This window comes from Mixophyes fleayi, chromosome 2 (assembly GCF_038048845.1).
Source record: "Mixophyes fleayi isolate aMixFle1 chromosome 2, aMixFle1.hap1, whole genome shotgun sequence".
NCBI lineage: Eukaryota > Metazoa > Chordata > Amphibia > Anura > Limnodynastidae > Mixophyes > Mixophyes fleayi.
This window is the reverse complement of record NC_134403.1, coordinates 193,850,733-193,873,671: the sequence shown is the minus strand read 5'-3', so window position 1 is coordinate 193,873,671 and position 22,939 is coordinate 193,850,733. Positions and strand designations below refer to the sequence as shown.

General features: G+C 41.5%; 1 protein-coding gene across 1 annotated transcript; it reads left to right on the top strand.

Moving 5' to 3' along the window:
• Positions 1-20,174: 20,174 nt before the first annotated feature.
• On the top strand, positions 20,175-21,933 carry MARCKSL1 (MARCKS like 1). The gene is made up of 2 exons (XM_075195220.1): positions 20,175-20,342; positions 20,787-21,933. Exons 1-2 carry the CDS (start codon positions 20,280-20,282, stop codon positions 21,294-21,296), a joined length of 573 nt encoding a protein of 190 aa, XP_075051321.1. The 5' UTR covers positions 20,175-20,279; the 3' UTR covers positions 21,297-21,933.
• Positions 21,934-22,939: the final 1,006 nt, after the last annotated feature.

Here is a 22,939-nt window from a genome sequence, read left to right as displayed (position 1 = left end):
CTGCATAACTCTGACTGATTCTAGTTAACCCAGGGGAATGGAATCTGTTCTGCGCATAGCTCTGCATCAGACACAGTATATGTTGGGAGTTGGATTGTCATCTCAATTCCCTGTGCTAAAGTACAGACAGCATATCCAGTGTGGCCTATAACTGTCATCCTATTTAAGAGATTTATCAAAGTTCTATTAAAACATTCTTGAACAATAAACTGAAATTTTCATCATTTAAACATTGTACTTGTGAACTAGTGGGCACCAGCCACAGGTATCCACTCTCAAAGCTACTAACTGCACAACTTTGTTGCGCAGACTATTACAACCACTAGTCATAGCAATGATGCATCTGCAGGAAACTCATCCCATAGGCATAATCCTACCCACAAATGTCCTAATAAAGGCTGTAACAGCTGCAGTCTAACCTTAACTGATAGCAGAGAGTGGATGAGGCCCTCAGCTCCCCTAGCTTCTGCTACGGTAAGCAAAATACTTGCTGAACTGGCTTAATTTCTATGCCTACAACTGCTAGCAATGACATTGGACTCTCCAGTTTTTCTGGTGCTAATGACACCCAAAATTATTTAGCACCAATTTGAAAGCATGCCAACATAAGGAACCTCATGTGAATAGGAAACCATCCAAGCAACAGCATACTCCCTTGTTTCCTGATTCTGACTATACCACCCATTTTCGGAATGAGCTGAATGCCTTAAGCAACTTGCACTATATTGTTCAGCCCTTGGAAGGTACCTGTGTACAGAGTAATTCCCAGCAAATTTGCATCTCAACAATAGAAAACAATAAGGGTATATGTGGAGCAAACAAAAAGCCTAATTTATAGCAGCCTTTGTCATTAATACCCCATTTACACATTTTTTTACTTTTTGTACTGCCTTGTCAAAAGAGGTGTATACTACCCTGCATAAGTCAGGGTCAATGGCATCAAAGATGTAGCGCCCCTCTGGGAAAGAAAGGTAGTAAGTTATTCTGAATGCCCTGGCTGTTTTCTCTTCTGAACTGCTCTCAAATATGGCATCGAAAGGGCCATTCTCCCTAGAGCCACCTCTTTTGCCAATTTTTATCACACCTTTTGCTTGTGATCCAGTGCTGATGGCACATTCCTCTCATGGCACCATACTTTCCACCTGTACACATTTCGGGGTACTAGCCTTAGTAACTCTGACCTGTCCTCTTCCCACCACTGTCCTATTATTTGTATAACGTCTATTGGATTGAGAACCCCTGCAGACAGATCATTCGTGACAGAAACAGCACCCGGCTACTCCCCTAAACTGATTACCATTGAACGCCCAGGAGACAATTTTTCCTGTGGCTGATTGCTTAGTGCCTTGGAAGCCACTGCCCATTGTCTGTAAGGGGATTGTGCATTTTCTTACACTTATGACACAAATCCATATCCTTGCAACTCCATAGCTGGGTGAGCTGCCTTTTTCTGTCTGAATGTCTCGTCCTAATACCATCAAGATAACCCTTCATAATCCATGCATGCCTCAGAAATAGTATTATATACTTAAACAGCGACAAGTATTCCTACCCATACAGCTGCCACTTGGCTTGGCAGATGCACGTGAGAAATAGACCCTTCTACTGCATTTTGTCACAATTGTGATGCCTGTGGCCCTGCAGGATCCAAAGTACAGGCAGAAGGTCACAACAGGGGATCCAATAGCAGAGTATCCACAGGAACTGGGTCCAACAGATAGGACAGGAGCTAAGCCCTCCCTGCCTTAAATACTGATGCTGGCCAATCAGGGCTTTGCCCTGTAACAACACTCAGGAGTGGGCTGATTAATGGTGGCTAAATTAATCAGCCCGCAGGCTTGAAGAGGCGCGCCTGGCTGCCCTGTATAGCCGGGGCGCAAGCGCTGTTAATTCGGCGTCCGGCCGTTGCCCAGGAAGTGATGTCCCGGTCGTCATGGAGACGGCTGGGATGCCAGGCGGAGTCAGAGGTGAATCGCGGCGGTGCCCGTGGACGCCCCCTTTGAGGAGGGGTTAAAGAACCCCGATATCCCGGCTTCCTAGGAAACTGCTTGAAGAATTTCTGGATACGTTTTTTAGCATGAAGGCGCCTTCAAGGAACCCAGGATCGTTCTACCAAACCACGATTCTTCCATTGAACCAGAAAGTGCGCCTGACCCTGAACTCTCTTAGAATTTAAGAATTTTTTAAACAATAAATTTCCGGGATTCATTCAGATCCGGTACCCAAGTACTTGAAGGCCGAAGATGCAGAGACTAGCTTGGGTATAACGCTGGTTTGAGAAGAGAGCAGTGAAAGGTGTTAGGAATCCTCAAGGAGCCAGGGATCTTTAACCTGAAGGCTACAGGGTTGATTTGTTTAATGATTGTGAACGGTCCAATGAACTAAGGCCCAAGTTTCCTGCAGGGCTGTCTGAGCTTGATGTTGCGTGTTGAAAGCCAAACTCTCTGCCCTACTTTGAAATTACAGGTTGTGGCAATCTGAATTTTTTTTAGAGAAAAATGAGGCTCGTCTTAAAGAGGACTGAACTTTCTTCCAGATAACCTTGAGATCAGTAGCTGTAGAACATATCTCCGGAATACCAGCGGACCTAAGTGAATATAAAGAATTGGACCTGGGGTGGAAACCAAAATTACAATAGAACGGAGAAGTATGAGTGGATGTATGACATGAATTATTGTGTTAGAGAAATTGAATAAGAAAGAGCCATAATGGGTTACTAAGAGACATGTTACTCATACTCATAATTACTGGGAATTTGTGCTTTAGCAGTAGGCTACTGTGGACTGAAACTGCCAGTCTTTCCATTGCATCAAAAAGTCTCTATAGAACACCACTTATACTTATCAACAAGGATTACGCTCCTTTGTAGAAGAGTGTTGTTGCTTATTGTACATATCCCTTATCTGCAGACTTTGGGGAGCTGTGTTTAGCACGGTCTTCTGAAGCACATAAAGCAAAGGAATGGCCGTTAGCCACCCCCATGGGATAAAGATAACCAATCCCCAAAGCCAAGGATGCTGACTCCACCTTGTTACCCAGCATTCAAGATTGCAGGAAAAAAAGAGAGGCATGAAAAGTGGTGTCCATTGATCAAACAGAGAACTGGAGACAGGACTGACTTGGGGCTACAGTTCCTGATTGACTGTTGAGGAACGGTGGCTGTGAGTATAAGCTTTGCAAGGTCAACCATGCTCCTCAGACCTCCCCATGTGGCTCCTACACCACCCAAAATGCCTCTTATATGCCAATCACACCACTCCACATGCCCCTTACATGTTAATCAGCCTGTATTTTAACAGTCACTTAAGCTGGATACACACTACAGAAATTTCAACCAACTTTTTATGCCGAGCGATTTTACATGCGATCGATTTTCCGATCGCTCGGTCCATGGACTGCATACACACTAGCCTTGTTTAGGACGATAAAGGGAAGAGCTAGGTACACACTGGCCCAATGAATGCATGAAAAACCTCTAATCAGTCATATCGTGTGAGTGTGTATAGTGACACGATGATCTAAAGTCGTCCAAAGGGCCAATCATCGTTTCATTTGGTTGGTCATACTGTTTAATATTTTCTGACCAACCACCAATAGATCATGTAGTGTATATGCACTCATGCTCACGATCTCCATAGAGTTTATAGAGTCGTGTTCTTTTCAGCCGATGCTAGCGATGACTGTCCCGGTGAATAAAGGTAGAGAATGCTGTAGAAGGAATAATTCATTTGTTCGTTCTGAGACAGAATGTTTATGTTTAAGAGTCACAGAAGCTATGACATTTGTTAGAACATGTATATAGCTATAACAAGGAGTTTTAATTAGTGTGACAATGTGACAAGAATGAATGAATGAATATTGTGCTGTCATTCTCTGAAGACTAGAGGACCAGATGAAGGACCAGATAAGCACAGATCTGAAAGTAAATCATGTCAGTGTGTATACATGAATCATCAGACTGATTGGACTTTCAGTCGTAGGTTCAATCATTTGAGATAACACGTCAGTCGGAAAATTCTTCAGTGTGTACCTAGCCTAAATCTCATTCCAATCCTGCAGTGCATATGCACTCATGATCAGGATCTCCATAGGGTTTACAGAATCATGATATTTTTAGCCAACAGTTATGAGAGATGAAGAGCACAGATCTGAGGGTAAATCTTTTAAAACGTGTATAGTGTATACACATGAATCGGCATGCTGATCAGGACTTTTTTTCTTTTTTCAGTAGTTGGTACAATCGTTATAGATAACACATTGGTCGGAAAATTCTTCAGTGTGTACCTAGCCTTAGAATGACAGGCTTGTCACTCTCGTAGGTGGGGCTGTCCTAGGCACATGTAAATGGCACCCTAATTTTTTTATATTTCTTTTCCAAGGGATTTAAAAGCTGGAAGTAAGAAGGGAACCCCCTCGAGGATTTAGTGAGAAATAAAATGGTAAACAAGTGTGTGGGGGTGTTTTTTTTGTAATAAAACACTTTTTTTCACAGTGTCTGTGTATTTTTTTGACTGTATTCTTTTTACAGGTGTGCTACAGGTCCCAATGAGACCTGCATGCCAGGGCATGCTGTCGCTTGTAGTTGTAGCAGTGCCAGCATGCTCTGACAGTCATGGGTAAGCTGGCACTTGTAGTTCTACAAGCGAAAAGGAGTGATTATCATACATTTCTGAAAAGCTGACTTAGCATAGAGTGTACCAGGAGTACAAATATGCACACACCACTTACATCAAAATAATGTGTTTGGTGATCAAGCGATCAACAGAAAATAAATAAAATGGGGCAGCATTGTATGGAAGTGGGGAGTTTCAAATGTAGGTGTGCCTGCTTATTTCGTAAACAGGGGAGCTGAGATTTTATTTCTAAATAATTCATCCCCCTCATATTTACACCAATATTTTCTTTTTTATTTGCTTGGTGATCACCATACAAAAATATAAAATGAGGTACCCAAGTTTGAGTGAGGGGACAATCCTCTTAAACATAATAGGCGAGAAACCTTGTTTGAAAGAGGGGACACTCCTATTTCAAATGAAGATGCCCCCATTTAGTTTGGAGACAGGGGGGATCTGAGCTCTTGCAGACCTCCTTTCCTATCTACAGCAATGTTATTTATGGTCTGCTAATCAAAAACAATCAGCAAGCAATAAATAATCATGGCACCATCATTTGATAGATAGTAATAAACAAGCTTTCACGTATCGTATCGCTTGTAGTTTTTCCTGTCTTTCCTACACATGTGTGAGTGCACATAATCATCATCATCACCATTTATATATAGCGCCACTGATTCCGCAGCACTGTACAAAGAACACACTCCCATCAGTCCCTGCCCCATTGGAGCTTACAGTCTAAATTCCCTAACATACACACACACACACAAGCAGACAGAGAGTGAGAGAGAGAGACTAGGGTCAATTTTCATAGCAGCCAATTAACCTACTAGTATGTTTTTGGAGTGTGGGAGGAAACTGGAGCACCTGGAGGAAACCTACGCAAACACGGGGAGAACATACAAACTCCACACAGATAAGACCATGGTTGGGAATTGAACTCATGACCCAGCGCTGTGAGGCAGAAGTGCTAAACACTTAGCCACCGTGCTGCCCCATAGAACTATCGCAATGAGCTAAGCTTATTGCGTATCGCGATGTCGAGTTGCATGCTCACAATGACATAATGCGGTAGCGGCTCCGCTGCTCCAGCCTTAGAAGAAAGCCCACTGATCACAGTGGAAGTGATCAGTGGGTTTTCTTATAGCCCCATCGCCCTCCAATTTTGAGGGACATTGGAGGACAAGTCCCACTTGTCCTCAGCAGAGAAAGGGTTAAACAAGCACACAAAAGGAAAAATATGTGCAAGAGCAAAAAAGAAAGCACCTTTCATCATCAGTGGAGCATTCATAAAAAGAAAATTGCAAGCAGTTTGCTATTGCTGGCGATCATCATCATGATCATCTTCTGATATTTACACATGTCCTTCACCACCCGCAAATAATTCAGCTCGAGCATGCATAAATGCGTCTGTGTCCTGGTCAGCATCTGTTTGTAATTGCGCGAACACACCCTTACTGTACTCGGTCTAGGTTAGAGTTCCTCTTTCCTCCCCCTTCCTCTCTCTCCAGACACAAGCGGATCTCCATAGCCTCAAATGCGCGCAACCACATTTATCGGCATGCGTAGAACGATTTCACACAAGATAAGCAGCACATACTGGCATAGTACTCCCTCTGCATCAGCCCCATTATGTCCCACTCCATGAGTCACATACTGAAACTGATCCAGGATATGATGTCACATAGGTATGTTTTGCTAAAGTAATATATGGCACCCCAGGGACAAAACGGAGCATTAAAATGTGACTCAACCAGACTTTGTTATCTTTCACACAGCCATAACTTGCTGAGTAACTCACAGATATGTTAAAAGGTCATCTGGTAAGAAGGGAAATACTACAAAGAGGGAAAAAAAAAGATAAAGATAGTGTGATAAAGAGAAGAGTAACAGAGTGGAGAAGACGGGATAGAGAAACAATGTTAATGTGATTACTATAAATTCTGTGATTTTTTTTTTTAAATGAAAGCTATTTTTTTATTTTATTTCAAGCTGTCATTTTAATCAACCAATATACTGTTAAAGGATAAGAAACAATGCCAGCAGGGATAGGTTGGGCTGGGGGGGGGGGGGGGGGAGGCAGGGGGGCGTCCCATAGTGGGCTACTTTGGGCTGGGTCACTGCATTTTTTTCTCCTTTAAAATGTTCCTAATAGGCTGCCGAGTCTTGCCACCCCGGGTTAAAATTTGCCAGCCCTCTCCTGAATGCCAGAATCCCAAGCAGCGGTCAAAATAGGGGGTATTACAGTAGTATGCCATACTTCTTCTATTGCCCTCATTTTTTTTCATTCATTTATATTCCCATTACATTGTCCATACCACCACTTCTACAGCTGGGTACCTTATCCCGATGACGAAAACGCCGACATCGGATCCCCCAACAGGATGAGACCGAAGGTCTTTGAAGCTGTCGGCAATTACACCTTCGGTCTCGTCCTGTCGGGGGATCCGATGTCAGTGTTTTCATCATTGGGATAATGACTACTAACGCACTTCTAAATGTCCACTTCGACTACTGATCCCAAGCAAATAATACATATGACTATGTCAGATCACCTCTGTTATATTATAGAGATAAGTGTTTTACATGTAGTGATATAATATCACCTGAGAAACATAAAAGCAGGATATGATAGTGCAGGATGTCTCCTTGCAGCAAGCCTTGTTAAAAAAAAACATTTTTTTCAGTAACAGGAAATATGATATCAGTTAACAAATGGTGTATGTCAGTAGAGAAATGAACACAGTGGAGGTTACTTAGGAAGCGCAAAATGCCGCTCCACAGTGCAGAAGCATCTTTGAACATGTTGGAGTTGATGTCAGGATTGATAAATTTGTGAAAAAAATTAAATAAAAAACTCTAAAAATCTGCACATAAAAAAACATAGTTATACATATGAATCGGAGGCGTCTCAAGATGCATCCAGCTCTGCAACAGTAGCATATACGCCAGGTTTACATCAGTCACACATCAGTTAGATTTACAACCAACCAGGTCATAGGGAAAACGCATTCATTATTAGGTTTGATTTAAATAAAATAATTTTAAAAACCTCTATAATATAGCAGATATAATCCTCATTTTCGTGTACAGATGAAAGTAACAAAATAAATATTTTAGAATATGCCCACAGAGTCATATAATATAGTGATTCATCCCAAGTAGCTAGCTAGTGCTTGTAACCGCAATCAACATCAGTGTGTATTTGCACCAACTCTGAATTGCACGCAAATAATACGGCTATTGACAGGCGTAGCTGCTTCTCCAAGTGGGTCCGTCTCAGTTTGCAATTACGCGAACACGCCCTTTCTGTACTTGGACTACATGGAATACAAGAGTAGTACAAATTTGCATAATTTTACCCTAAGCATCAGGGCGCACATAGGTTTACGGAACAAGACGGCAGCACTTGTGGAAGAGCAGAAGTTTTTATTGCCTGATGGGAGGAGTTGGGTTAAGTGAGGGCATTCCCAGCAAAGTATTGAGCAGGAGCTTTGTTGCGCCTTGTTTTCAGAATAGTGCAGAAATTAGTGTTCAGTTTGTGAAGCAAAATGTTCTAATTGAGATAAAGGGATATAGAGGGCACATTTTCAGGGGTATTCCTTTTTCAGTTGATATGCCCATGGCTATTTCCACTCCACAAAAGACTTGAATTTATTGCCAACTCAGAACTGGCAGAGATTAAATTCTCATCCTGTACATTTATTGGGCCTGTCTTACGCGTCCATGTTGCACTTTGGTGGAGAAGCGCATTTCCAGGTGCACACCAAGCAATGTAATAAAAACACTTCCCACACACAAAATTGCTACCAGTAAACACAGTTCCCATGCTCCCACACTCTCATGAATAATTTATGATTCATTTCATGATTAATTTAAGCCATATATAAGGGCAAACCGAAGAGTATTTTAGTAGAATAAGTGAAAATATGATTTGATTAAAAGGGTGGCACTAAAAGGGTAGAAGGTTGGACCTTGAAGTGAGCATTACACTTCAACACACTTCACCTTCAACGATTTTTCTGCCAATCAGCATAGCAAAGCGCACTTCTACTTCACAAAATGGAGAGTACGTGTGCACTTAGAAAATAATCTAGGGATGACATTCCCCTGCAGACTAACACGCAGGAAAATCTATAAAGGCTGTGGCTACTATTGGCCTCCCAACTCACACTGCAAACAGTAACTGTTGATGTCTTTCAGCAATATGAGTTGACACTTCTGTAATTGTAATGGTCACAGCAATTATACAGAGCGTGGTTGTGTCCACGACAGACCTGTCTACTCATTCTGCTGATAGGCAGCAATTGTTTCTAGCTGTTATCAATATAAGAAGGAAGTAATGGATATGCTATTTTATGGCTGCACTGAGACTATGAAGAGTCAGCATTACCTAGATTAGATCTCTGTAGTGGCATGGAACAGTAAGGTTGGATCAGCTGTATATTGTGGCATGTAGCTCTATAATACCGCTTTCATACTGCCGCCCCTGCAATATCCCGGGTTTTTGAAGCCGGGTTTTTGCAGGGGCTCGGAGCGTCCCAGCTCAGAAACACCATTCATACTGCACCTTGGACCCGGGAATTTCCCGGGTTGACCCCATTCATAGTGCACAAGTCTGTGCCCTGGCAATTTGTGGGAGTCATCACCAGAGCAGTTTTCATTGGCTGAAAGCTGGAATATGAAAAAAAATAAAAATCTCTCTCTCTCCCATTCTCTCTCTCTCGTTGCACCATTCATAGTGCAGGCAACCCGGGTCCGACCCGGGAATTACCCCTCGATAAATCCCGGGTTGAAGATTTTTCACTTGTACCATTCATACTGCACCAAGACCCGGGTTGTTTCAGCTCCACCCAGGAAAATTTGGTGCAGTATGAATGGGGTATTAGTGAGCATTGGATGTATGTGTTGGGGCTATGAAACACGTTGGACAAAAAGGTCTACTGTTTATCTTGCTATAACATACATACCACAAAGCATACCTGTTGGCCATATTTTTTAAAATATTTACTTTTGCTGCACCCTTCACACTAAGAGTATCCTGTTCTAGCAGTGTTTATTTGTAGTGAATTCAAAAGGTCTTGGTCCTTTTTAGAACAAATGCCATTTTAATGTGCAGTCTACAACCACTTTAGAACAAGCTGTTAAGTTCAGCACCCCCTCCTGCACCTATGTATTAAATAGATCATGAGAGTGAAGGGACATCAAGCCTGTCTTTACTACATGTGCCATTAGAAAGTTGTTGTTACATTATTATTACCATTTATTTATATAGCGCCAGTAATTCCGGAGCATTGTACAGAGAAGTCCCTGCTCCATTGGGGCTTACAGTCTAAATTCCCTAACACACACTAGGGTCAATTTGCTAGCAGCCAATTAACGTACCAGTATGTTTTTGGAGTGTGGGAGGAAACCGGAGCACCTGGAGGAAACCCACGCAAACATGGGGAGAACATACAAACTCCTGACAGATAAGGCCATGGTCGGGAATTGAACTCATGACCCCAGTGCTGTGAGGCAGAAGTGCTAACCCCTATGCCTCCGTGCTGCCCCATCATTAGTAGAAATGTGTCTACAGACCTGTTTTCCCACATAAAGGGGATAATTTAGACATGCGGTGAGAACGTATGTAAGAACGGATGAATGTAACCAAAAAAAAAGCATATTTCCGTGAATATTTTCAGACAACCGCACCTCTAAATGCTGCCAGCTCAGAAACAGGGGCATTTGCACCAGGCGTATGTCAGGCTTAACAAGTGTCTATACTTATGCCCCACGATAGGCACAACAGATGTGCCTTAACAGTTGCTTGACAAGAACAATAAAAATAATAATAGTGCAATTAAATTAAATCAGAGCCTGATTAGCCAATAGACTGGCCAGGCTACAGCCTAGGCGGGGGTGCAAAATTTTGGTGTGTTCAAAATTGTGACAGGGAGAGGAATAAACTGAAATTTATTTTAAAATGTAGGAATAGTTCTCTTAAGTAAAAAGGAAACATGAAGAACAAAATAAAGCAAACATTTAAAGGAGCCACTCACTGCCCACTGTATTTCACCAACAGAAGTCATGCTCATATAACAAAAAAAGGGAGAGAGAGAAAAAAAGCTACAGTCATGCATAGGTTCAAGTTGTACTCAACAACTGGTAGCCACCATTGAAATTAAGATATGCAATTGGAGCACCTAGGGATTGATCGGAGGGTCATTGGCATTTAAACGGATTTCGTACCATACAGTATGTTGAAAACAACCCTCTATGTGTTCATTCAGTGGAGTGGAGAGGGTGTCAATAAGACTTTTTTGCTTTTGCAACCCTAGAGAGACCTTACACTATTCCAACTTATACTACTTTGACCTGCCTAATCAAAGCCTTGTAATGACTCAAGCTGGGTACACACTGAAGAATTGTTCAGACCGACGTGCTATCTCAAACGATTATACCTACGACTGAAGGTCTGATCAGTCTGGCGGTTCATGCTTACACACTGACACGATTTACCTTCAGATCTGTGCTCTTCATCTGGTCCTTTATCTGGTACTCTAGTCCGAAGAATGACAGCACAATATTAATTTATCCACTACTGTCACATTGTCACACTGATTAAAACCACCTTGTTATAGCTATCCACATGTCCTAACGAATTTCATTAGCTTCTGTGACTCTGAAACGAAATATTCTGTCTCAGAACGAACAAATGAATTATTCCTTCTACAGCACTCTCTACATTTATTCACTCTGACATTCAGTGCTAACATCGGCTGAAATGAGCCCGACTCTGTAAACTATATGGAGATTGTCAGCATGAGTGCATACACACTGCATGGTCGTTAGCCAAGTGATCGGAAAAATTGAATGGTACGACCAACCAAATGAGGCGATAATCGTCTATTTGGGCAGACTTTCCACCATCGTGTCACTACACACACTGACCCGACTTTCGAACGAGCGGTTGTATGTCGGCTGGTTGAGCCGATTATTGGACAAAAACCCTGTAGTGCGTACCCAGCTTCAGACAGACCTACAGTCCCTTTAGGTAAACATGATCAAGGGTGTATTTCAAGTTTTAGATATTATGTGCTTATAAGTTCATATAAGTACTGCATTACCTGTTATATTTTTTATTGCTTTATCCAGAGCCGTAACTTAAAATTCAAGTGCCTGCGGTGAGAAAGTCAAATGCGCCCCCAGCCCTCAATTTTAACCAAATGAACCTAAAATATTCCTAAATTCCGCCCCCCCCATCAGCGTTGCTCTTGGGTGGTCGCCTCTATCGCACGGCCCTGGCTTTATCTCCCCCCCTTGTTTATGCCTAGCTTATAATCATCATCATCATCAACATTTATTTATATATATATATATATACACTGGGTAATACATACAGACAGATATTCTGCAAAGGCATACTGATTGTGTACCACAACACAAGGGACTAAGTTTATTTACGATCATCTTCATAGAACATTTGTACCATTTATGTTTTGCGAGTGGAGGATATTACACTATATGGTTTTTCTGTGTTCTAGTTAAGTCTATATTTAGAAAAATTAGATGCTCAAAAGCAGCCGTTCTGATTGCATCTTAGTGAAAAATATCCAGTAAGAAGTACTGTCACTATAGTGTCAATTTATTTTGGATTTGTAGATAAGCCCCCAAGTACGTACAGTATGATACTTTTTTGTAAATTAATTTGGTCAAAATGTTTGCAGCACGCAGAGCAAAGGGGAGAGAGAATCATTTGTAAAACACCAAAACACAACCCTCCTTTCCACACACCAATTCACAAAAAATATTTAAAAAATGCATAGTAAATAGGATTAGATGTGAACAGCTACAGTACTCACTCTGTTTATATAGGCTCCAGCAAGCTGGTTGGAGTCAAAGCATGAATTAGGCCAGGCAAGGAACGAAGCATAGTGGCAAGTACTGAACTGTATGGGAGTTTTTGGTTTTTTTTACTTTCTTTTTACTTTCCTCTGGATAAAACCCTTCCACAATCATTTTCTCTAGGCAATGCTATGTATTACTTGTTGGTTCACGTACAAACCTAAGATGATTGCAAAGTTATGTTGTTTTAGGTTTATAAAGATGTTGATAAAGTACATACCTCCAGACATTTGTGTAGGTGGCATTGGGACGGGGGCATAGCCATGCCATGATAGGAATGTGGCCACATCACAATGGGGGCGTGCCCAGAGCTTTTGAAGCGATAGGCTGCCCTGTTCTCTCCTCCCTTCCTCTTCAAACACCTTCATTGACGTGCACACCCATGCAGGGCAGCAATGAACAGAATACTTCCCAAATTTCCCACCTGCGTGATGAAGCTGTCCCTATTGGGATGGCGAGACAGAGCCCTCAAATCGGGACTGTCCTGCCTAAATTGGGATGGTTGGGAGGTATGAAAGTATTCTTCTATACTGCATTTTCGATGTGCTCAGGTCCCAGTATTAAGAAGGCATTTAAATGGTGTGAAAAGTTATAGTGATAAATCATTTGATATATGCGTTAAAGTATATAAAGTTTATTAAAACCATGCATGTGTTAATTGCAATAAGGGGCAATCTATATTTAAGGTCTTAATGGAAAATTATTAATTGCAGGATGCAGCAGTCATTCCACCAAAAATGTTTGGTTGATTGGGCACTCATTCATATGGAATATACCACCTTAACCAATGAACATTTCCTAGCTTGGTCATAGAGAGATAAAGTGTTTCACCCACAAAATAAAGGTAGTAGCAAGGACATTTGGGACAACTGATATAGTAGTAACTCACCTGGACAGGAATGACATAGATAAAGGAAGTCAGCAGTCTTAGGGGCCTATTTACTAATCGATTTTACCATCTAAAATCCAGCGCACTTCTAAGTAGCAGTTTCAATTATGAACATTGCATTGATAGATATCTGCTGCTTTGCATTCATTTTCAATTTACAGTGCAGTCCCCATAACAGTGTATGGGGACTTCTCCATGACGCAAGTTCTGATTTTCAGAATTTCTTCATCTTAATGTACACCAGCTCAGGCTGGTGTACATTAAGTGTACACCACTAGTTTTTACACCAGTGTAAAAACGAAATTTCATTTTTATGAACATGATTAATAAACAAAAAAAAGAAAAGGGTCAGAGATGCTGCATTTTTCAGGGCCTTCCTTGCTATGTGGGGGAGCACACTTCCATTTTTACACAGCAGGAGAACGTGAATTGTGAATTCTCTCTGAGCTGCTTTTATTTAACTGGACTCATTTTATACCTCAATTATGCACTTTGGTGTTGTAATTTATCTAAAAAATTTATCAAAAAAAGTGTACCCTGTAATAAAAACATGTCCCTGCTTTTTCATGATTAATTAAAGACAAAAATAAAGCTAAACTGAGCTGTGTTTTAATGAAAAAATTGAAAAGTTCTATTGATGGGAAAGTTGTAGGAAGCTGGCATTTGATGTAACATTTATACTTTTGCATTTAGTGCCCTTATGGCTCTTTGCAAACAAAAGCACAATTCTAGTTTACAGATTCATCTCCCAAGAGTGGAAAGTAAACTTGGAACTTCATGTGCGCTGGGCCCAATATTCAGGCTCACTTACTCAATACCAAGATTTTTGAGGCACATGGAGAGTGCTTTGTAAGGCTATGTACACACTACTATGTTTTCAGCCAATTATCGGACCAATCACCCAATAAACGACCGTTCGGTCTGATATCGCATTAGCATGTACACTTAAACGATGAACGATAGTCGCTCCAAAGCACTGATGATCGTTTGATTTGATTGATCAGCAGAACTAAAAATCTCGTTCAGCTATGGAACGACATCCTTGTAATCCATGAGTGCGTCTGCACAGGATCTCCATAGTTTACAGAGTCATGATATTTTTAGTCAAAGGTTATGACTGTTGAAGAGCACAGATCTGAGGGTAAATCTTTTAAAACTTATAGTGTGGACTGTTTTTTCAGTTGTTGGTACAATCGTTGTAGATAACACATTGGTCAGAAAATTCTGTAGTGTGTACCCAGCCTAAATTAGACCCACTGTGTCCAGACATTTATCAAGACTATGCAAACAGTGATATAAATCGCATTGTATGATTTTTTAATAATGCAGACACAGTTGCCAATTAGCCCATAGTATTTATTTACACCTCTCCCTCAGACATGAGATAATGAGTTGAGACTAACGCTAGGTACACACTACAGGTTTCTCATCCAATTATCATACAGATCACAGGATAAACGACCATTTGGTCAGATATTGGATTAGTGTGTATCATGTTTGCCACTATCATGTTTTATCCTACCAAAGCCCATCCATTCGTTTTATTTGGTTTTATAAACTTCCTAAGAATTACAATCAACGATGGGGGCAAATGGTGAAGCGTGTTTGCTCATCATGACAGGCATTGTAGACAGATCTCTATAGAGTGTGCAGTCACAATCTTTTCAGCAGATGGTCATGAGAGATACAGATCGTAGATCTGAAGGTAAATCGTGTAAGTGTGTACACATGAATCTGCCTGCTCATCGGGACTTTCAGCCTTTGGTAAAATTGTTACAGAAATTGCAGCTACAGTAATTTTCTGGAGCCTGTATGAGCTTAAGTCATAGACAAACACTCTGAAACACACAAAATCACATTAACACAGTCAGCTATGTACAGATAAGCATATTACAATAAACATATTAACAAGATCTGTTACAAAGTACATTTGTCCAGTCCAAACCTACAGCCCACTGTTGATAATTGGCTGCTATCAAAATTGACCCTAGCCTCTCTCTCTCTCTCTGTCTTTGTGTATGTTAGGGAATTTAGACTGTAAGCTCCAATGGGGCAGGGACTGATGTGAATGAGTTCTATGTACAGCGCTGCGGAATCAGTTGTGCTATATAAATAAATGGTGATGATGATACTGTGTTACTGTGCAGTGTTTTTCCCTTTAATTTTTGAGCACAATTATCTGTATGTGCCCAGCAGATATTTGAGAACCATTAACAAAGGCACTGTTTTAACTCTATATTTTATTAAATTTAATGTCCATTTTAAACACTAAACTCTAACAAGCGTACTTTGCATTAAACATTACGAGTGATGAAGAGAGGACAGGGTATATCTGTGTTAGAGCAGTGCTTTAGTTACCATGGAGACAGACGTGTATCCTGCAGTGCAGAGCGACTGGCCTAGAAGAGAACATATGTAACAATATATAGACTGAGTGAAACAAGGCTACATTGCTGTGTATATAACACAGACACACACATTTATGTTTTCTTCTATTTATATGGATATGATGTAGAGATCATAGGGCTACCAGAGCATGCTCATATACATTAGAAAACAAAATGTTTGTTTTGCATGTTGAATACAGCGTGAACAGCCGTTACCATAGAGATCATTGATGCTTTTGGTAAATGTATTTTCTGTACACACTTGCACTTTTCCATGCACTGATAGACATAGAATGCAGCATGAGTAAGTACTTGAGTAAGAACTGAAAATATGACTATAGAGATCAATGATGCTCATGATAACAGCCATACATAAAGCAGGAAACATCGCTAAATGCAGCGCAGAAATAAGAGCTATTTTTCTACTGTGTGAGCCCTTACAAAGAGGAAAACAATTGCCACAACTGTTCATTTGCAGTATTTTACTTGTCTTTATTAAAGAATAAAATATAGAACAAGGTTTTTCTTACCAATCGGTAGCAAGAACAGTTTAACACTGCACAAGAAGCTTGTATATGAAAACATGTGCCACTATGACTGGCAGATGCATAAAAGCTAATTGCTGATTGGATGCTGTGGTTCAGTGCAAATTGTGCACCTATGTGTTATGGTATAAAATGAGTCCTACAACATATTCTTTAGTACAATTGCTACTGCAACACAGTTTGACTCCCTACAGCAGTAATGGGCAACAGGGGGCCCTATGGCCCATCCGAGTTTACACCTGCGGAAGCTCCTTCCTACTTTATTGTAATATTTGTTTCTTATAGATTGTAACCACTTGTTTAAAATGATGGCTGATAACATATCAGCCATCCTTTTAAACAAGTGGCTCTTCCTTTGATTAAATGTATTGTTTTAGCTTATTACTGAGATTAATCCTCAATATACATCACCTTTTCCTTGAATCCTCTTTCCCAGTGTCAATCATTGTGCACTATGCAGCGCCCATTTCCACACAATTTGAGAGTGAACACTGGTTATGAGAGTTATACTGGATTTTCTATGAATGTGTGGGAAGATAAACCAATACAATACAATATATTTTTAGGGGAAAGTCATGTTTCTTCCCTAATTTAGTATCAATAAGTGGTGTCAGGGGCAAACGCAGGATTTGTATGGGGGGTTTCCACACAACACCGCCAGTGGGTGTGACCAGTATGCATGGAGGTATGGCTATAATTTTAGACAGTGCTTGGCTGCTCTCCAACTCTTCCTATCCCCATAATATACATGGGCAATGCTGAGTGGACTACTGTTATGTGCACACAGTTCTTCCTTTTCATGCAGAGCCGTGTGAAGCTGGGGCAGAGTCCAGCCACCTCAATTATACAATTCCACAGGCTTGGAGGGTGGTTTCCAGGCACTAGGAAACCCCCCGCCCCCTCGGTTTGCCTATGGCTGTTTTAGGAAATTGTGACTGCAGGATAGGAAGGTTTCTAAAATTCCAGGTTTTAACCAACAATTACAAATACAATTAGTACCACTCAAATCTGACCTACACTAAAGTTGGTGCTAATAATGAAATGGCATGTCCACCTTTAGACAGATTTTCACTTAACTAGCCCCCTACCTGGCGGAATGGTACTAATGGAGCAAACAGTTCCCTCCACAGGACCCCCATCATTACATTTAAATAGGCCCCAGGAGGAAGTAAAAATAAAAATTCAGAATCCATAAAATATTTACTAAAACAATTGTAACAAAGTCAGTTAGGTGGAACAAAGAAATACACACCAAGGGCCTGATTCATTAAGGCACGTATACTCAACGCAATCTGCGTTCAGTATTATAAGCACAGATTTAGGCCTTGCATACTCACGAATTCAGCAAGGCACGGATTTTAAGACAAGTGTGCTGTTGAATTCAGGTGTAGGTCTGCTGTGCTCTACTACACAAGATGCTGTAGGATACGTCCAATACCTATGTGGATTATAAATTTGCAAAAGAACGCACAGCAAAATAAAAAAATATTGAATAAATGTCACCTGTTAATAATAAAGACATTAATAATAAAACAGTTAAAAAAGTGTGTATTTATTTATTTTTGTTCCCCATTAAATACATTTACTAGAATGTTGTTAATGTCTACTGAACATAAAATACATTTTTACAGTTGACCAGGATTGCAAAACACGTTATAGCATTCATACGAGACTGCCATTACTACTGATCAGGACTCAGGCTAGCCCTTTAGCTGGAGCAAGAAATACAAAAAACCCCCAAGTATCTTTTAGAGGCTCAGAGCTGGATTCAGACGCGGCTGCATGTGCTTGAGTTTGGCACACCCAGGGCCGGTGCTAGGTGTCTCGGCGCCCTAGGCTCTCCCACCCTGCTAAACAATGCTCCCCCCCCCACTGCTAAACAATGCTTTCCCCCCCTGCTAAACAATGCTCTCCCCCCCTGCTAAACAATGCTCTCGCCCCCTGCAGTGGCGGTCTCCAGAAACCCCCCCCTGCGCTAAGTGGCCGCTATAGCTGCACTGTCCTATACAGCAGCCGCGGCGCTGTCAAAGAAGTGTCCGCGGTGGTGCTGTAGTGTATACAGCACCGCCGCAGACGCTTCTTAGACAGCGCCGCGGCTGCTGTATAGGACAGCGTATACAGCACCACTGCGGACGCTTCTTTGACAGCGCCGCGGCTGCTGTATAGGACAGCGCTGAAGAAACGGAGCTGCTGCGCATGCAGCAGCTCTCGCGGGGGGTGGTTTTTTTTTTGGGTCGGGAGGGAACCCTCGACAATCCTCCGTTCGTCCCTGTCCTGCTAAACAGTGCTCTCCCCTTTGCTAAACAATGCTCTCCCCCACAGCACTTCGGTCAAACCTTTCTTAAAAATGTCATCACCCCCTCACCCCCTTCATGCTGCAGCTGCTCTTCTCTGCCGGGCTGCTCACTGAATGTCGGGACGTGAAGATGACGTCACTCCCGACAGTCAGTGAGGGGCGGGAGGCACCGTGCGTCCTATCGTTGGTGGGGGGTGGCGATCAATCACCACACCCCTACCATGGACCTGCAGCTGTACGGCTGCCATGGAAAGTAAACTCCATGGCCGCTGCACAGCATTATACAACGTGGAATATTTCAGTGGCGCCCCCCAGGGCCGGTGCCCTAGGCAGCTGCCTAACGGGAGCGCCAGGCCTGGGCACACCCCTAATGTACATTGACTACGGCTGCCCAGTTCACTCCTCAAAATCATAGGCTGTAGTAAATGTCCTTTGTGGTCGCGGACGCAGCGAACAGGGCTGTGTTCATGGATGTATCGTCCAGTTGTGGGCATGCGCAGAGTGATTTTGTGGATGATGTGCACAAAATCGGCAGATACATGCCTTGCTGAATCAGGCTTTGGAACAATTGTTATCTCAGCAATGTAAATAAAATTACTTTATTAACATGACATAGATTGAATTTGCCCTGCATATCAAGTATGTTGATTTTTCAAAAGCTGAATGAATAATGGGAGCAAAACACTGAAAAGACTACAATTCAGACAATCTATCCCAGACATAGAAGACAGGAAGTGTCCACAAGTTAGGAATGCATCCCATATCTTCAGAATTTAACCCCAGGAATGCTAACTGGGAACCACTGATCTTCCTATTTGAAACCCAAATCATGTACTCCTATCTTTAAATGTAGTTCGTTGTTAAGGCTTTATTTATATTTGTTTCACCATTTTGTCTATGAAATTGGCATATGTGTAGAAGACATAAAGGCAAAATTGAGCATAGTATCTGCTAGTCATGTACATAACATCCAGGTGATTTTCAAGGGAACTTTACTTTGACACACCCGTCTCTCTTAAAAATGTAGAATAACTATATCCAGGTGAAATCTTCTCTTTCTGGATTTTCTTTCAGTCTAACTAGATTTCATCATCTTTTTTGTGCATTTAGGATTTCGGCTATTTCCTTATTTCTCATCTCACTCTTCAACTATACATCACACCTCGGTGAATAAATGTCCAGACATAGCCACCCCATACCACACGGTCACTCTGTACAAAACCTCTTCCACTCCCTTATCATTTCTAATATAAATTACTATAATTATAATACACCCTCTTCATCGTCCACCTATTACACATATCAGATCCTTCAAACATCTTCCTCGTGCCTCTCTTTTTTTGGAGCCATACTTCCATTTTCTATTTAAGAAGTCATTTTTAGGAAATGTTCTATTTAGCCTAAATTACGTTACCGGCATTACCCAGCACTGAGACTCGCCCTCTCCCCCCCTCCGCTTTCCCGATTGGCTGTATCTGCCCTCTCATTGGTCCTTGCTCCCCTGTGATTGGCTGACTCATGCCTCAGCACAGCTATATATAAGACAAGGGAGGGCGGAGAAAGCTCAAATCTAAAGGCGGATACACGGGGCTAGTACGTGATCTCACAGCTGTATAAATTATACATCCTCTACCGATAGATTTCGACAAACCCGACGTAGAAATGGGCAGCATTGAGTCAAAGAACCAGAACACGGACAACGAGGTTGTCAAAGAAGAACAACAGGTAAGATGATGATACAATGGATTGTTATTTGTAATTGATATCATTTTAATTGTGGGTTTATACATGTTTTAACGCAAATCGTTGATTGTGCCAGGATTGTCGTCTTTTGAGCTAATGGATGCCTTGCAGACATATATTGCCTGCTATAGAGTATTAACCCCCAATACCAATCTAGTAGTAATAGAACCCCGAGGCTTACAGGGGATTTTTGCCTCTGTGCTGTCCCATTGAGCCGTACTTCTAGGAACGAGGGGTGTGGTCACTCATTTTTAGGATAGGGCACCTGCATGAGCTTTAGGGGAATTTCCTGTGTGGTGGGGGGAGGTTTGTGGACTTTCTGTAAGAATGAGCTCATGGCAGATTCCCCCTTTGTTTTGTTGAAGGGAAATCCCTGCTTTAGGCTGTGACCAAATGTTTACCCGATGTATCATTTTACTCCATCAGGAAAACGGTCATGTGAAGACTAACGGAGATGCTGTTCAGAAATCGAATGAGGATACAGCCGCTGCCAATGGCTCTGCAGAGCCAGTCACTGAGGAGGTGGGATCTGGGGAGACTATTGAACAAGCCCCTCCTGCTAATGGGGATGCAAAACCAGAGGAGCCCCCTGGAAAGCAGGCTAAGAAGAAGAGGTTCTCCTTTAAAAAGCCGTTCAAATTGCCTTTCCGCAAGACCAAAAAGGAGGCTGAGGCTGCACAGGAGACCCCTGCTGGGGACGAGGCAGCTTCCCCGAAGGAAGATATTGCTAAGGAGTCTGCCGAATCCAAAGCGGAGGACGTGGTTGTAGCAGAGTCCACCACCCCTGCTGAGAACCCCACTCCTGAACCCGCTATCCCTGCTGAGGAAGCTGCTGCCGAGGCTGAGCCGGTTGAGATGCCTCCAGAGCAGACCCCCCAAAGCGCTGAGCCTAACCCTAGTACGGAAACGCCCACCGAGCCTCAAAAGGAGGAGTAGCAGGGGACTAATTGTCTCCACCATAAAGACTTCAGAGCATTGAGCCCTTTCTACTCGTTATTCACCACAGCCCTGGTACTTTATCTAACTCATATGCAGGGTGTGAACAGACCTCTTATGTGCCAAAAGTTGCCGAGCTCCCTTCCATGAAAATAATCACTACCCTAATTACGTGTTTAAGCTGAAACTCATGTACTAGTTAGATTTAGTACAGATCGATGAAGCTGTGAACTGTATCATGCAGACTGTACCTGTCTGCCATGATTTATTTCACTGACAATCATAACTTGAGGACAACCCTATAATATGTAGCTGGAGTTAAAGTTGTGGACATGGGGGTCTGCACATGAGCTTCTGCTTTTTCATGTTATCGGACTCTACTTCTGATAAACAGTGACCCTGAAACCAGCTGTTCAGAGGCATCTGTCTGTGTGCTAAGAAACTTTCCCTTCTCAGGATGTGAGCAATTGACTACACCGTGATACATTACTAAAGTTACTCTGGTGTGGGTGTGAATTGAGAGAATGTTTGTGTATTTCTGTAAATACTATTTTTTTTTTTTTGTCTTGTTCTGTGGTCTTTTCTAACTCAAGTTGTTTCATTGTGATATTTTAAAAATAAATGTTAATCCCCTTTACACCAAAGTGTCTACATCACTTTATTTGTGGAAAATGGTGCTACAAATACACATTGACATTAACTACTTATGAAGAAAATTCTTGCTGGAAAACTTTCAGTTAACTATAAAAATAGTATAAAAAAAAACCTATAAAATCTTCTTAATAGGGGACCATTGACAGTGGACTATGTAAAATGATGTATCCCTAATAGGGAGAAAAAACATCTAGATTAAAGCAAACATTGCTCTCATGCCATCAAATGTGAATACACTTGTAGTAAAATACTCTACAAGTCTGTTCCATTGTGTACATTAGATTTAAGGGATACTTCTGTCAACTAAAACTCAATCCTAAATTGGTAAGTACAATTTACAAAACTAATCATTAACTATGTAAAGGCATAAATGAATTGTTTTACCAGATATATTTGTACAGAACCACTCAGATTTACACACAATAGTGGTACAAGGAGCACACTTGAGAAAATGCTGTCCATTCCGCATCAGAAGGCAGCACAGTGCTCTCCATTAGAACACCACTCACTGTATCACCATGTATATTAAATGCACAAAAACATTAAAGTATATTGATGTCATTATGTTCCTAACAAAAAGAGGGTAAACTATACATTTACAACACATGCACTGGTGGGATTAAGCTCACTACTCATAGGAAAACATTGTGGCCATATACTGGTTCTGAATTGAGATCCATGTCACTGTAATTAGTCCACACCAACATATAATAGAAGGAAGTACAGCAGCGGACATGGCACACTTTGAACTGATTTATTATAATGGCATACTATTTGACTATATTGTAAATTGATTTTTATTCAGGCTGTGGTATAAGTGATTTCGGTGAAATTTAATGAGCCGGATACCTGCACACCTCTGCTGTTCACATAAGTGATCGTATAATTAAACTGCAAGAAAATCATGGCTGCAGCATTTTCTTTTCAATTATCTGTAGTACTTGAGCAGTTTTGGAAACATGGTGTAAGCATATACTAGTACAACACTT